The sequence below is a fragment of the Nicrophorus vespilloides genome, unplaced genomic scaffold (assembly GCF_001412225.1).
Source record: "Nicrophorus vespilloides isolate i.1.1-1 unplaced genomic scaffold, Nicve_v1.0, whole genome shotgun sequence".
Lineage (NCBI taxonomy): Eukaryota > Metazoa > Arthropoda > Insecta > Coleoptera > Silphidae > Nicrophorus > Nicrophorus vespilloides.
Genome location: NW_017097950.1, coordinates 1 through 13871, shown reverse-complemented (window position 1 = coordinate 13871; position 13871 = coordinate 1). Strand labels below are relative to the sequence as shown.

Here is a 13871-nt window from a genome sequence, read left to right as displayed (position 1 = left end):
TGATATATAATAAATCATATTATTCACTTTTGGTTTGTGGTATTAAAACCAATTTTAGATTTATGTAGCACCGTAGATCACGACAGACGTTTGCATATTCCACAGCACCGTATTTTTACGTTATTAAAATATTAAAGAAAATGTTCATAACAGTATTAAGAATTTCTTAAGGTAATTATTAATAAGTGTTAAAACAAAAAAGTACATAATTAAATGCATTTAGTTAAGATATATTTGTAGATATATATTTAATACTTGCTTGATAATAAAAGTAGAATACAAATATAGTTTGTGAAAATAATAATAATAAAAATAAAGAACAGCAAGAAAAGCCTAACAACCTTGAAATAGATTAAACACCAAGCGAGTGCCGCCCCTGCTCCAAGTTTTCAAGTCAATAAATAGTAATAAAAAATATATGTAAAAGAACAAAATACACATTTATATGCATATTAGTATTATATTTTTGTTTGTTTGTTTGTTTGCAAACACTAAACTCCTTATATAATCTTCTTATATTTTATATAGATTTAGATATATATGTTTTCATTTTTATATTGCATTAGCAGCTACATTTGTTAGCTCAATCAATACACTTTGTCAGCCGTAATTCTAAAGCCACCTAGAATTGAAGTCTGAATTATAATATAGAATCGTCTATAGGAGAATTTAATGCTGTGTGCATGCTTAAATAGAAATTTCTGTGATTATATAGATTTTTTAATTTTGGAATAGGGTTCGGGTGAAGTCAATGTAGTCGAGAGCCCCTGCAATAGGTCTTTCCGTCTTGGGCTCCACGAAAGGTTTCATACGATCCACGCAATAATCCGCCATTTCCTTGGTAAGATTCTAAAAAAAAAAGAAGAACATTAAATACACATAATTCACAATCACTAAAATGTATGGTCTTGATACTATAAATACTTTTAGTTGTAGATAAGATAATGGATACTTACAGCATATAATTCTTCTTTGGTGACGTACGGTCTATCGCCGGCGGTGATGGCTCTGAAGGCTTTCTCAATCTCTTCAGAGCTTTGCACGTTCTCCGTCTCCTTGCTGATCATGAATGCCATGTACTCTTGCAGGGAAACGTATCCGTCGCGGTTCGGGTCGACAACATCCAGAATTGCATCGAACTCTGGATCAGGTTGTCCGTCCTCCACCATGGGCAGATCGTAACCCAAGGCTCTCAAGCAGCTCTTGAACTCGCCGTGGTTCAATTTACCGGACTTTTCCTTGTCGAAATGCTTGAACATCATGGAGAATTCCTTGAGGGCATCCTCCGAGACTCCGGATTGATTGCGAGCCTGAATCTGCTGTTCCAAGTTGTGCTGCATCCTCATTCCCAGCTGATCCAATTGATCCCACTGCTGGGCGAGACCGACAGTCGAGTGTTCCGTGTATCTGTTGTCCAAAATCAAATGCTCTTCTAGGATTGCGCCCAAATCTTCGATCTTCTTCAAATCGGAGCGTCTAGCTCTGACTTCAGCAGCCTTGCGTTTCGTTGCGTCCAACTGTTGCTCCAGAGATCCAGAACCTTCCATCATAGACGTACTAAAAGTAGAAATGAAAAGTTAAAAAACTGAGCAACAATCGCAGATTTACAACAGCCACATCGGTTAAGAAAACAATTAATAATTAATGTTAAAACCACAGAAACAAATTAATGCGTTAATTAATTAATTGCAGTCGAACATCCAATTATTATTTACCCATCCCAACCAAGAATGCGGTAACTGAAACGTAATATCGATATATAAAGTGGTTCGATTCTTTTCCATTAAGATTATTCAAATATTGCGGTGTATAAACTTACCGAGTTTCGGTGAGCCATTGGTGGAAAGCGTTGGCGTGTTTGGCGAAGTCCTTCCTCAGCAGATCGTTCTCCTCTTGACGTTGCGCCTCCTTACCTAATTCGATGTCCCTCTCTTCGATGATCTTCTGCAGGTTTCTCCAGGTCTCTTCCAAAGCTTCCATGTTGAACCAGGTGTAAGGATTCGGGCCGACATTGAAGCTCTTGATTTTCTTGTCCAACTCTGCCAAAGCTTCGAAGTCTGCTTGGGCGGAAGACAGGGAGGCTTGGAACTGGGCGTGCGCCTCCTTCAGAGCCTTGATCTCCTCGATGGAATTGCAACGGACCGGATCAGTCAGATCCTCTTCAGCGTTCTCGAACCACGAGTTGAAAGCGGAAGCGCGTTTAGCGAATGTCAAGAACAGATCCTCGATCTGGCGGAACTGGTCCTGCATGAGTAAGAGGCGTTGCTTCCGGGCATCGGAGTCGCCCAAAAGTTTTTGCCATCTACAAAAAAGAGAACAAGAAACGTTGAAGAAATAACTGTACAATTAGCAACAAAGTAAATAAGGTACCTTTCGATGACGGTGAGGTGTCTGTCCAGGATCGTCTTCTGTTGATCGTGATTGGCGGCGATGAGTTGATCCTTGAGGGCGGTGATGTTTTGAATTCCCTCATGCTCGAAAGCGGTCAAACCAGCATCGAAGGTCTCCTGCTTGGTGAGCAAAGTCTGCACAGAAGACAAATCCCTTCCGAAGTCCTCGCTCTTGACATGGGTTTCCTTGTCGGCGATCCAGCTCTCAACAACGTCAGCCTTCCACATGAATTGCAAGTAAGCAGAGTTGTCGACAAGCTTGGCCTTGCGTCGAGCGGCCAACTGATCCAAATGGGCCAGTTTTGATTGCAATTGCTGGCAACGTTGGCTGATGCTATCTCCGTGATGATTTCCTTCGGAAATCAAGTTCTTACCGGCATCGCCAATGTCGCTGCAGCGGTTACGGTGAGCTTGGAAGTCGGTCTCAAACGCATCGTGTTTCTTGAGTAAACCTTGTACAGCAGCCATGGTGTCGCCGTAGTCTTCTACAGAGAGCAATTGCTGTTTCTCGCTGATCCATGCCTCCTCTTCTTCAACAGTAGCCAAAAATTGTTGGTATGTCAATGACTCGTCCAACTTTTGACCACGGTTAGCTGCCAACTGCTTAAGCTCAGCCCAGGCCTGGTTCAAAGCCTTCAAGCGCTGCTCGATCTCTGGAACGCCCAAGTTGGAAACGTCCATTAGTTTTTCACCAGCTTCCTGAACGGCTTGGATGGCCGGTTCGTGAGAACCGAGCTCAGCTTCCAACCTCTTATGTTTCTTCTTCAAGTTCTGGACACCGGTCAAATCGCGACCGTAATCATCGGAACCAACCAACAGTTTCTTTTCCTTGATCCAGGATTCCTCGTCGGCAATATCCCTGAAGAATTGATGCAAAGTGTTGGCTTCGTTCAATCTGGCTTGACGATGGGCGGCCAAATTCTTGATTCTCTGGTAGCGTTCATTAATCGATTGCCTCTTCTCCTGAATGCTGGCAGTGTCGAATTGGCCACTTTCAATGAGAGAATCGGCTTGCTCGTTCATATCCTTGATTCTCTCCTCGTGAGCTTGGATGTCGGCCTCGACCAATTGATGCTTCTTCATCAGATTCTGAACAGAAGCTAAATCTTTGCCGGCATCTTCGCTGGTCAACAAACTCTCAACTTCGCCCAACCAGAAGTCCAAATCTTTAACAGCAGCAATATAAGTCCTTTGCTTGTTGGCTTCTTTGAGCTTCAACAGCTTCTCGCTACTCTTTTGGGTCAAATACTCCCATTGTTCGGCGATAGATTCCAAACGCCTTTGAACGGCTTCCTCGGATCCGGCGCATTGTCTCTTGTCGATCAAGGTGTTTCCATTGGCCAACACTGATTGAATCCTGTCGGCGTTTGCAGCCAGCTCAGCCTCGAAGGCTTGGTGCTTCTGGTGTTTGGATTGAATGTTGGCTGGATCCTTGTAGCTCTCTTCAGTTGCCAGTTGCAGTTTCTCCGCGATCCAGTTCTCAATTTCATCGGCATCTCTGGAGAACTGTTGCAGGGTTTGACTTTCTCCCAGTTTCGAACGCTTCTCGATGAGAGCCTCCTTCAAGTGCCTCCACCTATCCAAAACTTGCTTCCTCTTATCGTCAATCTGTTGCGAAGCGTAGTGCTCGTTGTTGATCAATTGATCGGCCAAAGTTTGCAAAGCGGCTATCTTCTCTTCCTGTTGATGAAATAAAATAAGAAATCTAATTTTAATCTGGAATTTTCGGTTGACTTACATGTGCATTGATAGCTTTGTCGAAATCTTCGTGCTTCTTGATAAGAGCCTCGACGTTATCGCCCTTGGAGTCTACTTCTTCGGAAGCCAAGAAAGCTTCACGATCGGACATCCAGTTTTCGGCTTGCTCGCAGTCGCGATAATACAAGTTCAAGTCCAAGTTTTGGTCGAGCTGGACTCTGCGTTGAATCCAGGCGCGCTCCAATTCCTCCCTGGCTTGGTTGAGGTCTTCGAGTTTCTCTTGGATCTCGGGACTGGCGTAATGGTTGGAGCTAAGCAGTTGCTGTCCGAACTGTTCCAAAGCCAAAAATGTTCCAGCTCTGGCGTCGATTTCGGTGCGGTGTTCCTAAATCACATTAATGAAGTTAGCGTTAAGCAAATTCTCACACAACATTAAGCTTTAAATAAGACAATGTAAATACAATAAGCGAGTTTTGTTAGTGTTTAGCACAAACACACGGATCTACTACTACCTGTGGTATAATATATCCGTAACGTGCATCTAATTCTGATCTGAGAGTCTAGAATTTTTAACAAATTGAATAACTCGAGTTGTTGATGTTCATTCAAGAATTTTTTACCTGGTGACGTTCGATCAAAGCCTCGGCGCCGGTCACGTCGTTGGCGAGTTCTTCTGAACTGACCAGACCCAGCATGGAATTGATCCAAGCCAAGAGATCGCGATGGTCGTTCAAGAATCTTTGAAGGTCGTAGGAATCCAACAATTTCTCCTTGCGACTGTTAGCCTTAGCCGTCAGCTGGGTCCATTCTTCATTGATTTCCTTCTGCTTGGCGAAGGTAGTTTCAGCGGTTTCTGGATGAGTTTGCATCAAACGATTGGCAGTCTCGTCTAATTGTTTAATCTAAACACAAAATCATTGAATAACTTATGATTATTTAATAAATGATAAAAAATTACCTTATCACCAAGAGCAGCCAAATCGCGCTCCAAACCTTCGTGCTTCCTTTGCAGAGCCTGGACGCTGCGCAAATCTTTACCCAAATCGTCGTTGTTCAAGGCTTCGTCCTTCTCCTGAATCCAATCCTTGGTCTCATCGACATCGCGATGGAAGCGCTGAACCTCGTGGGCAGATCCCAGTTGGTCGGCCCTTTCGGCGGTCAACTTCTGCAAAGAACCCCATTTGGTGTTCAAATCTTGCATCTGGGTCTGGATCTTCAGAGCTGCTTCGGTCTGTCCCAATGTAACCAATTGCATGGCGATTTCGTTCATCTCGGCCAAACGCACTTCGTTTGCCTTCAGGTCGGTCTGGAAATCATCGAACTTCTTCTGCATAACCTCCACTTGTTCCAAATCCTCGCCGACGTCTTGCACTTGGGCGTGCATCTCTTTGTCCTTAATCCAGGTGGTAAGCTCGGCGGCTTCGCGGACCAAAACGTAAGCTTTCACGGTTTCGTTCAGCTTGTTTTGACGTTCTCGAGCGGACCCAATCAACCTTTCGTATTGAGAGTTGATCTGTGCTTGACGAGCAGAGATCGAATTGTTATCGACGAGGTTCTGCTGGGATGCAGTGAGACCAGCCTCGACCTTCTTCACGTAAGCAGCGGGAACGAATCCTTGGCGATCGTTAACTTCAACTTTCCACCAATCCTATTTAATTATAAAATCAGGTTAATATATAAATACATGTTTGATTGATTATAATATTACCTTGTTATTGGAATTGAGTAAAGTAAGAAGATCGCCCTTCTTCATGGATACTTCCCTTGGTGATTTTTCAGTGTAGTCGTAAAGAGCAACGACTGCTTCCTTTCCGGTGACATCGACGACTGGGGGTTCTTGTTGCTATAATATTATATATTAATTAGTTATCATTGTTGTTGTTGAAATTAGTATAACTTACTCTGCAACTTTGCGCTTGATCCTTCAAAGCTTCGATGGTGTTGCCGAAAGCGTTCAAGTCGCTCATCAAAGCTTCGTGCTTCTTAAGTAAAGCTTCTGAAGAATCTTCGTCCTTTCCGTAATCCATGCTGCTCACGATGGGTTCCTTTTCCTTCATCCAGGATTCTGCCTCGTTGGCATCGGCGTAGTATTGGTGGGCTTGAAGGGAATCCTCCAAGTCTTGTTTGCGCTGGCTCGCTTTGTCCTTCAGCTGAACCCAGTGATCATTGAGGGCGGTAACGCGATTACGGATCTCTTCGCTGGCAAAGTGTTCATCCTCCATCATCTGCTTTCCGGCTTCAAGAACGGCGGAAATCCTAGCATCGTGGTTATTAATCTCGGCTAAGACGGCTTGATGTTTCTTGATCAAATTCTGAACTCCGATCAAATCGCGTCCTCGGTTGGTGCTGGCAGCGATCGGTTCCTTCTCCCTGATCCACGCTTCTTCATCCTCGATGTCTCTGAAGAGTTGTTGCACTTGAAGAGAGTCCAACAGACGCTGCTTCCTGACAGCCATCGGTGTTTGCAAAGCGGAATAACGATCGGTCAAGATCTTTTGCTTGTGCGCAATATTGTCGGCATCGAAATGTCCGCCTTCGACGAATTGATTGGCCGCAGACTTGATTCCTTCGATACGATCTTGATGGGAGCCAACGTCGGCCTCGAGGAGGGCATGTTTCTTTTGCAGATTTTGAACAGAAGTCAAATCCTTGCCGTAGTCTTCAGACATCAGTTGTCCTTCGATCTCGGAGAGCCACAGCTCGACATCTTCGATGGTTCTGTTGAACTGTTGCTGCTGGTTTGCTTCCTCCAATTTAGATCCCTTTTTGCCGGTGGCCTGCACTAGAGTCTCCCACAGTTTTACGATCTCATCCATGCGAGATTGAATACGTGCTAGAGTAATTAAATATAAAGTTAATATTGAAGATTAGAATTGAAGATTGCAGTTAACTTACGAGCTGCGTAATGTTTGGCTTCGATTAACTCTTCGCCGGTAGACGTGATTTCTTCCATTCTAGTCCTGTTGGCGTTCAACTCCTGCTGGAAGTTCTGGTGCTTCTGCCATTTACCGCCAAGATTGGTTGGATCCAAGTAACTCTCGTCGGTGGCAAACTTGAGTTTCTCGTTGATCCATCCCTTGGTTTCGTCGCAGTCGCGCTCGAAGTGCTGCAATTTGGATGCATCTTGCAGCAAGGACTTCCTTTGCGCTGATTTTTCTTTCAATTCGGAACGTCTTTCCAACAGCTACAAAAAAATAAATTATTTCAATAATAAGTAAACTCTGTTAGTGTTTGTGGTATAATTACCATAGAACGTCTTTGGGCTACATCGTCAGCGGCGTAATGCTCGCCATCGATCAGTTTCGTTGCGAATTCGTCTAAGGCCTTGATTTTCTCCTCTTGGGCAGCAAGGGATTTTTCGAAATCTTCGTGTTTCTTGATCAAAGCTTCCACTGAGTCCAAGGAATCGCCTAGATCTTCGTTGGCCAGGAAAGCTTCCTGCTTGGCCATCCATGTGTCGGCAAGTTCGGTATCGCGGTAGAACAATTGCAAATCCATGCATTGTTCGTACAAGATTCTGCGCTCCTCCCACAGAGCCAGCAGCGATTTCTTGTCGGATTCCAAAGTCGAGAGTTTCTCTTTGACTTCGTCCGTTGCGTAATGTCCCCGTTCCAGCAATTGTTGGCCGGCTTTGATGGTAGCTGCAAAACTGTCTTCGCGCGCATCGATCTCACCACGGTGTTCTTGGTGCCTTTCCAACAGAGCTTCAGCGCCGGATACATCTTTAGCTAATTCATCGGCAGAGATGACGGCTTTCGTGTCATTGATCCAGGAAACCAGATCCCTGAAATCAGCCAAGAATCTGTGCAGGAAGTACGACTCGTCCAACTTTTCCCTGCGCTCCTTGGCCTTGGCAGTGAGGCTCTGCCAGTAATCCTCGATCTCATCGCGTTTGGCTTGGATCTGCTCGGCATGATCGGCGTGAATTCCGCACAATCTGTCCGCTTCCTTTCCAAGGGTGGTGACCTTATCTTCCAAAGCAGCCAAATCCCTCTCGACGCCTTCGTGCTTCCTCTGCAGAGTCTGCACGCTCGCCAAGTCTCTGCCGTAATCATCTGAAGACAAAACGACGTCCTTCTCGGCGATCCATGCGACAGTTTCGTCAGCGTCACGGTTGAAGCGCTGAATCTCGTGCGCTCCGTACAGCTTATCCTGACGCATAAGTGCCATCTGCTTCAGCTTCTGCCAAGCCTCGTTCAATTCCTCCTTCCTGTTAACAATCGTGTCCCTGTCTGGGTGTCCATCGTGGAGAAGCTTCTCCGCCAATTCGTTAACTTCGACGACGCGGTATTCCTGCGAAGCCATGTCCTTCTGGAACTCATCGAACTTCCTCTGCAGAACCTCGACATGCTCCAAATCGTGACCGAACTCCTCGGTCGTCAAGAACATGCCCTTATCCTTGATCCAGAACATGACCTCATCGCACTGTCTGATGTACTGAACAAGCACCAACGCCTGTTGCAACTTCATTCCCTTCTCGGCCAACTTGGAGAGCAACTGCTCCCACAAGCGGTGCAACTCCTCCAGACGCTTCCTAATAGTCTCCGACTCGTAATGGTTCTGGTTGATCATCTCCTTGCCGGTGTTATCCAGAACGACGATCGCATTGCTGTGAGCGGCTACCTCGGCCTCGAAGGCCTGGTGCTTCTGGATCTTCGCCTGCAGATTAGTCGGATCTTTGTAACTCTCATCTGAAGCGGCCTTGAGCTTCTCCAAGATCCACGACTCCAGCTCGTCAGCATCGCGCTTGAAATACTGGAATCGGCGAGCGTCTTCGAGTTTCTCCCTCTTCGCCCTTGCATCCTGCTTGAAGTGATCGTAACGCGTTAAAACCTGCTGCCTACGCTCTTGAATATCCTCAGCTGTCTCGAGGATTTTCACCTCCTTCGGTGGAGGGATTTGATCCATGTTTAAAATAAATTATAAAAAAAACTATCAATTCTGAAAAAGAAAAGAAAAGCAAAATGAAAGCATTGCGAGAGTACGATGAATACTTATATAGTAGAATTTAAAATGCACAATGGAAACAATGCGACTTTCTCCAATGGAAATATGTCAATTGAATGTAATTATACAGAGCACAGTTTTTCTTAACAAAATTACATTTGAGTTTAAAACCATTTCAATTGCATTATTTCATAATAAGTAAATGACACTTAATATAAACTTCAAGAGTCGGGCGTTGCAATTTAAACGAGAAATTACTGAACGACCTTGTACTTTATTTTGGAAACAGTCGAATGAAGATGATCTCAGACCTCTAAATCCAAAGTTAAATAACGGAACGTTGTATAATAACACATATTAACTAAGTAAATAAATATACAGCTGCACGATGACAACATCATTACTGAAAGGAGCGCTCATTTCACATTAACAACAAAATTACTATACTGAATCATCTATTTTAATCCACTTTCACTTCAGCTCTAATAAAATAATTCAACAAAAAAATAAACTGGACGAATGAAGTAAATATCAAAGACTCAAGGATTTTAAACATATACACGAATTAATAAAAAAAAAGTTTTAAATTACGTAATGCAATAAACTAGCAAAATGGAATTATGTAAATTCCAGTTTTAAAATATACAAATTATAGTTTTTAAAGTATAAACGAGTGTTAAAGACAAGCTAAAATTAACGAATTTTTAAACATATTTTGACTGTAAAATTGTATGTTTTAATCTAATCAAAGTTAATGTCAGCAAAGTAATGATGTTATACTATGTTGTACAAAAACTAAATTTAGAATTTAGGCAGGTCACAGTCATCAATCAATAAGAGTTCATCGTCATGTGAGTTTGCAGGATTAAAGTCTAACAGCGTTAATTAACTTAAGAACGAAAAATTCTACAATTTAGAGACACTTAAGTCTATTGATTTCGAAGGTTGGGTAGAGTAGAGATAACATTTATAAATAGAACAGAATCAATAGAGATGACAACTTCCCTTGCGGATGTCTGGGAATAGCTCGAATAAATATTTATGGACCTACTGGCGCCGGTGTTTATAAATATATTTTTAATAAGAAAAACAAACCTGACGAAGGTATATATGTATATTTCGGTCGATGCACACAACTATATTCTAGGCGTGAACTAAATCAACAACTGTATATTATCCAGTCGAGATTGTAATCTTATCTGCGAGACTTGCGATGAATTATGAAACGTCGAGAATATTTGCCCGATGAGTGGTCACCCAATTGCCGATGGGCTTAATTACGGCGATGACATAATACCGTAGGATGTGAGTGACCTCACGAACGTCCAGCCGAAGACTGGCGCTGGTCGCATCCGCCAATCAATAAACAGAACATTAAATGGGTCAGCCCCTTTCCAACTGCAATGCACCAATCCCCCCGCACCGTTCTAACCAATACAGGAAACGCAACAACAACAGGAATTGCGATAAAACAATAATAAAGGACTTCCGGGCTATAATTAATAGCGTTACCGGAGAGGAAAACAAACGTTCGCAGCGATGACATATTCGTCCAATAGGAATGCACGTATGTGGGGTGTGGCCTTTGACCTTTCGGTAAATTTAACAGTTAAGTTAAGGGTCAGTTTTATTGAAGACTTTAAAGAGGACGGTGTAGATTCTTACCTGTTTGTTAAAAATCTCTTGCACTTCACTTGAAATCCGAACTTCCTTCGCTTAAATCCTCATTTGGTTCGCAGCTCGTACTCAGCAAGATGGCTCCTCTTCGACAACTAATTTGCTCCTCCCCTCTGCACCGCGAAGTTGGTTGCAGATCATCAGTGCTGCCATCCTCAAAACACCAATAGTTATACCAATCATCGTGGATCATGATAAAATCATCACTTGATATAGAAAAATGGTTTTGAATTTTAACCAAATTTACCTGTAGTTTCCGCACAGTCAATTAGGTACCTGTTGTTGATTTATATGGTAACCAAGAGCAATTGGGTTGGACAACCCACACGTTATCATTTTTGACGTTATACCACTACCTCAAATCAACCTTTACACAGAAAAAAAAGGAAACAGTACAAGTTGAAATTAAAATAATGTCTTTTAAATCAATTTTATTCACCACTCTAGTTTTAAGTCTAACCAAGTCTGTGATCAGTTTTAGCTTTGGAGAATTTTTTCATGATAATGTTGTGTGTTTGTTCGGTGAGTGCTGTGGCCGCAAGCAGATCAAAGCAGATTTTTACAGTAAGTATTTATTGATGTAATCAACGATATAATGTTTAATGATTTTTTCCTTCTTGCAATGCAGAATTGGAGAACCTATTGTATTACAACATTTATGGACAACATTTGGCCAATAAGATTGTCATTGCAGCAATGAAATCACATTGGGACAGTCCGCATGCACAGAAAGCTCTAACCTTGAGTTTCCATGGATGGCCGGGGAGCGGAAAGAATTATATCACCAGGTTCATAAAGGAGAGTGTCTATCTGAAGGGCTCGAACAGCAGGTTTGTTCATCACTTCATGGGGAGAGTGCATTTCCCGCAAGAAAAAGATGTTCCTCTATATAGAGTATGTGCTGCATTCGTAAATTGATTTTCTCAAATAAGCGTTCGATTTTAGGAGAACTTGTATAATTGGATTAAAGGTAACGTGAGCGAATGTCCGTATCAGATCTTCATCTTCGACGAGGTGGACAAAATGCCTGATCGAGTTCTGGATGTGATCAAGCCGATGATTGATTACAACGAGAACGTGGATAAGGTGGACTACAGGAAGTGCGTGTTCATATTCCTATCGAATACGGGAGGCAGCATTATTACGCGCGAAACGTTGAAACTTTGGAAGGAAGGGATCAAAAGGGAAGATATTCAACTGAAACATTTCGAACAGCACATCTCCAAAGGAGTTTTTAATGAGAAAGGTGCGCTCGCGTCTAATTAGTTTACTTAATAAATTTCCTTCAATTTTCATTCTTTGCTTCAGGTGGATTCTATCATTCCGATACGATTAAGAGCAACTTGATCGATCATTACATTCCGTTTCTGCCGATGGAAATGGAGCACGTGCGGTTGTGCATCGTGAATCTCTTCGAGATGAGGCAGATCAAGAAACCGAGCGAAGAGGCGATCACGTAAATTTACTCTTACGGCGATGGTGAACTTTTTTTTTAATCTCTTGCTTGCATCGATTTGTAGAGAAGTCTTGGATTTCATCGAGTGGGGACCGGAACCGGAGCGGAAGTATTCGAAGACCGGATGCAAGAGGTTGAGTCAGAAGGTCGCCCTGGTGGCGCACAAGTATAGAAAATCGAATTCCAAGGAAGAACTTTAAAAAGTACAATTGAACAAAAACACATTCAGCTAATTCACGTACAACTCTAATTTGTACTTATTTTTTACATGTTGTATATATAAATATTTAAAATAATTAAATTGATATTAATTAAAACCTATCCAATAAACTCATTTATTTTAATAAACCTTCTTATACGTAAGCAAGCCCGACAACCGAAAGAAATCCCGACTGTATTAAAGTCCTTACGCTTGAAATCCCGACTACCATAATCCCGACAATCGAAATCCCGACTACCATAAAAATGTTATTGTAGAAATTTATAATAATCAAAGCCACTGTCGGGATTTCGATATAGTCGGGATTTTGACATAGTCGGGATTTCGATACACTCGGGATTTCAAACGTTGGGATTTCGGTTGTCGGGTTTGCGATTGCCACCGATAAGAAATACGGAGTTTGTGAGTTATGCAACCCATTTCACAAGAAGAACTTACGAATTACAGCTAAATGGATGAAACCACAGCAATGTACAAATCTCGCTATATTCCCCAAACATATGCATTTATTGAATTGATTCAATCTATTATAGTTTCTAAGAAAATCGGAAAATATGAAAATTATTATTGTGTAGATGACGCCAAACGTTGACTTATTTCAATTATCTTACATAGGCCTTAATGGTGTAATTAAAATTAATAATTAATTTAAAAACATAATAATTGTAGATTAGTCTAATTAGTATTTCATAATTTACTGATCATTATTAATATTTTCTGCAATGTGAAAATGATCTCATGGTATAGTTCATTGGGTCACTAGAAGATGGTGCTGATAACATAGTAATAGTTGTTCGAATCATGACTTCAGCTCAAATACACTAGATGTCATGTTATGTATCCAATAGAAGCAATCTCATGAAGTTACTTAATTAATTACAGTTATTACAATAAAATTGCAAGTAAAGAAATATTTCTAGAATTAAACGAATACAGCAGTTAATATAAGAAAACAGTTACTGATCAATGAAACATTTCTTACCAAACGTTTCTAGTAAACTTTAGAATCATTAATTTCTTATTAAGAATATTTGGTTTACTAATTTTCTTTAGTTCGTTTATCTGGCCAATATTTAAAAATTTTAACTATTATGACTTTTTTCTAAATACAAATTTAAAACAAATAACAAATAAAATATTAGATTAGACAAAAATAGTAGAGAATAAAATTAAAGTAAATTTATTAGAAAAATTGTGACCAGGCGCATCCACCATTAATACTGTCGACCAAAACTTAAATTTTGCTTCAGTTTAAGAATAATTTAATAATCAAACATGTTAATAGTTAACCAATGCACGTTTCGGATAGGGATTGAATGGGTGACTATTAACTAACAAGGACAAAATGAAAATTAAAAAAAAACGTAATGTAAAATAAATGAAAAGATGACGAGTATTAAATTTAATTATATTTTTATAAAGACAAAAAATATTACAATAAACTATATATGTATAATAAAAGTACGTCGACTTACGCTAAATA

The 13871-nt window shown here is 41.3% G+C and overlaps 2 protein-coding genes across 6 annotated transcripts; one reads left to right on the top strand and one right to left on the bottom strand.

Annotated features, from left to right (window-relative positions):
- Window positions 1-539: 539 nt before the first annotated feature.
- On the bottom strand, window positions 540-10833 carry LOC108561393 (spectrin alpha chain). 5 transcript variants are annotated; one of them, XM_017919301.1, is made up of 14 exons: window positions 10701-10833; window positions 7335-9029; window positions 6984-7272; window positions 5990-6921; window positions 5797-5931; window positions 5047-5736; window positions 4709-4990; window positions 4601-4648; window positions 4129-4473; window positions 2371-4070; window positions 1820-2302; window positions 1716-1739; window positions 957-1557; window positions 540-849 (listed from the first exon to the last, which is right to left on the bottom strand). In XM_017919301.1, exons 2-14 carry the CDS (start codon window positions 8994-8996, stop codon window positions 721-723), a joined length of 7320 nt encoding a protein of 2439 aa, XP_017774790.1. In that variant the 5' UTR covers window positions 8997-9029; window positions 10701-10833; the 3' UTR covers window positions 540-720. The 5 variants fall into 5 exon arrangements, with proteins under 5 accessions (XP_017774790.1, XP_017774791.1, XP_017774793.1 ...); XM_017919302.1 differs by lacking the exon at window positions 10701-10833 and adding an exon at window positions 10131-10387; XM_017919304.1 differs by lacking the exon at window positions 1716-1739.
- A 221-nt stretch (window positions 10834-11054) lies between these two features.
- On the top strand, window positions 11055-12489 carry LOC108561394 (torsin-1A-like). The gene is made up of 5 exons (XM_017919307.1): window positions 11055-11276; window positions 11341-11606; window positions 11658-11958; window positions 12021-12168; window positions 12233-12489. The coding sequence occupies exons 1-5, from the start codon at window positions 11126-11128 to the stop codon at window positions 12366-12368; spliced, it is 1002 nt and encodes a 333-aa protein (XP_017774796.1). The 5' UTR covers window positions 11055-11125; the 3' UTR covers window positions 12369-12489.
- Window positions 12490-13871: the final 1382 nt, after the last annotated feature.

What these genes read in the sequence shown, in the direction of transcription:
- LOC108561394 (XM_017919307.1), top strand. Translation starts at nt 11,126, where the DNA reads ATGTCTTTTAAATCAATTTTATTCACCACTCTAGTTTTAAGTCTAACC. An exon ending in GATCAAAGCAGATTTTTACA is followed by an intron (nt 11,277 to 11,340) that starts GTAAGTATTTAT and finishes CTTGCAATGCAG; the next exon opens with AATTGGAGAACCTATTGTAT. An exon ending in AGGAGTTTTTAATGAGAAAG is followed by an intron (nt 11,959 to 12,020) that starts GTGCGCTCGCGT and finishes TCTTTGCTTCAG; the next exon opens with GTGGATTCTATCATTCCGAT.
- LOC108561393 (XM_017919301.1), bottom strand. Translation starts at nt 8,996, where the DNA reads ATGGATCAAATCCCTCCACCGAAGGAGGTGAAAATCCTCGAGACAGCT. An exon ending in AGCCAAACATTACGCAGCTC is followed by an intron (nt 6,922 to 6,983) that starts GTAAGTTAACTG and finishes TAATTACTCTAG; the next exon opens with CACGTATTCAATCTCGCATG. An exon ending in ATCAAGCGCAAAGTTGCAGA is followed by an intron (nt 5,932 to 5,989) that starts GTAAGTTATACT and finishes ATAATATTATAG; the next exon opens with CAACAAGAACCCCCAGTCGT.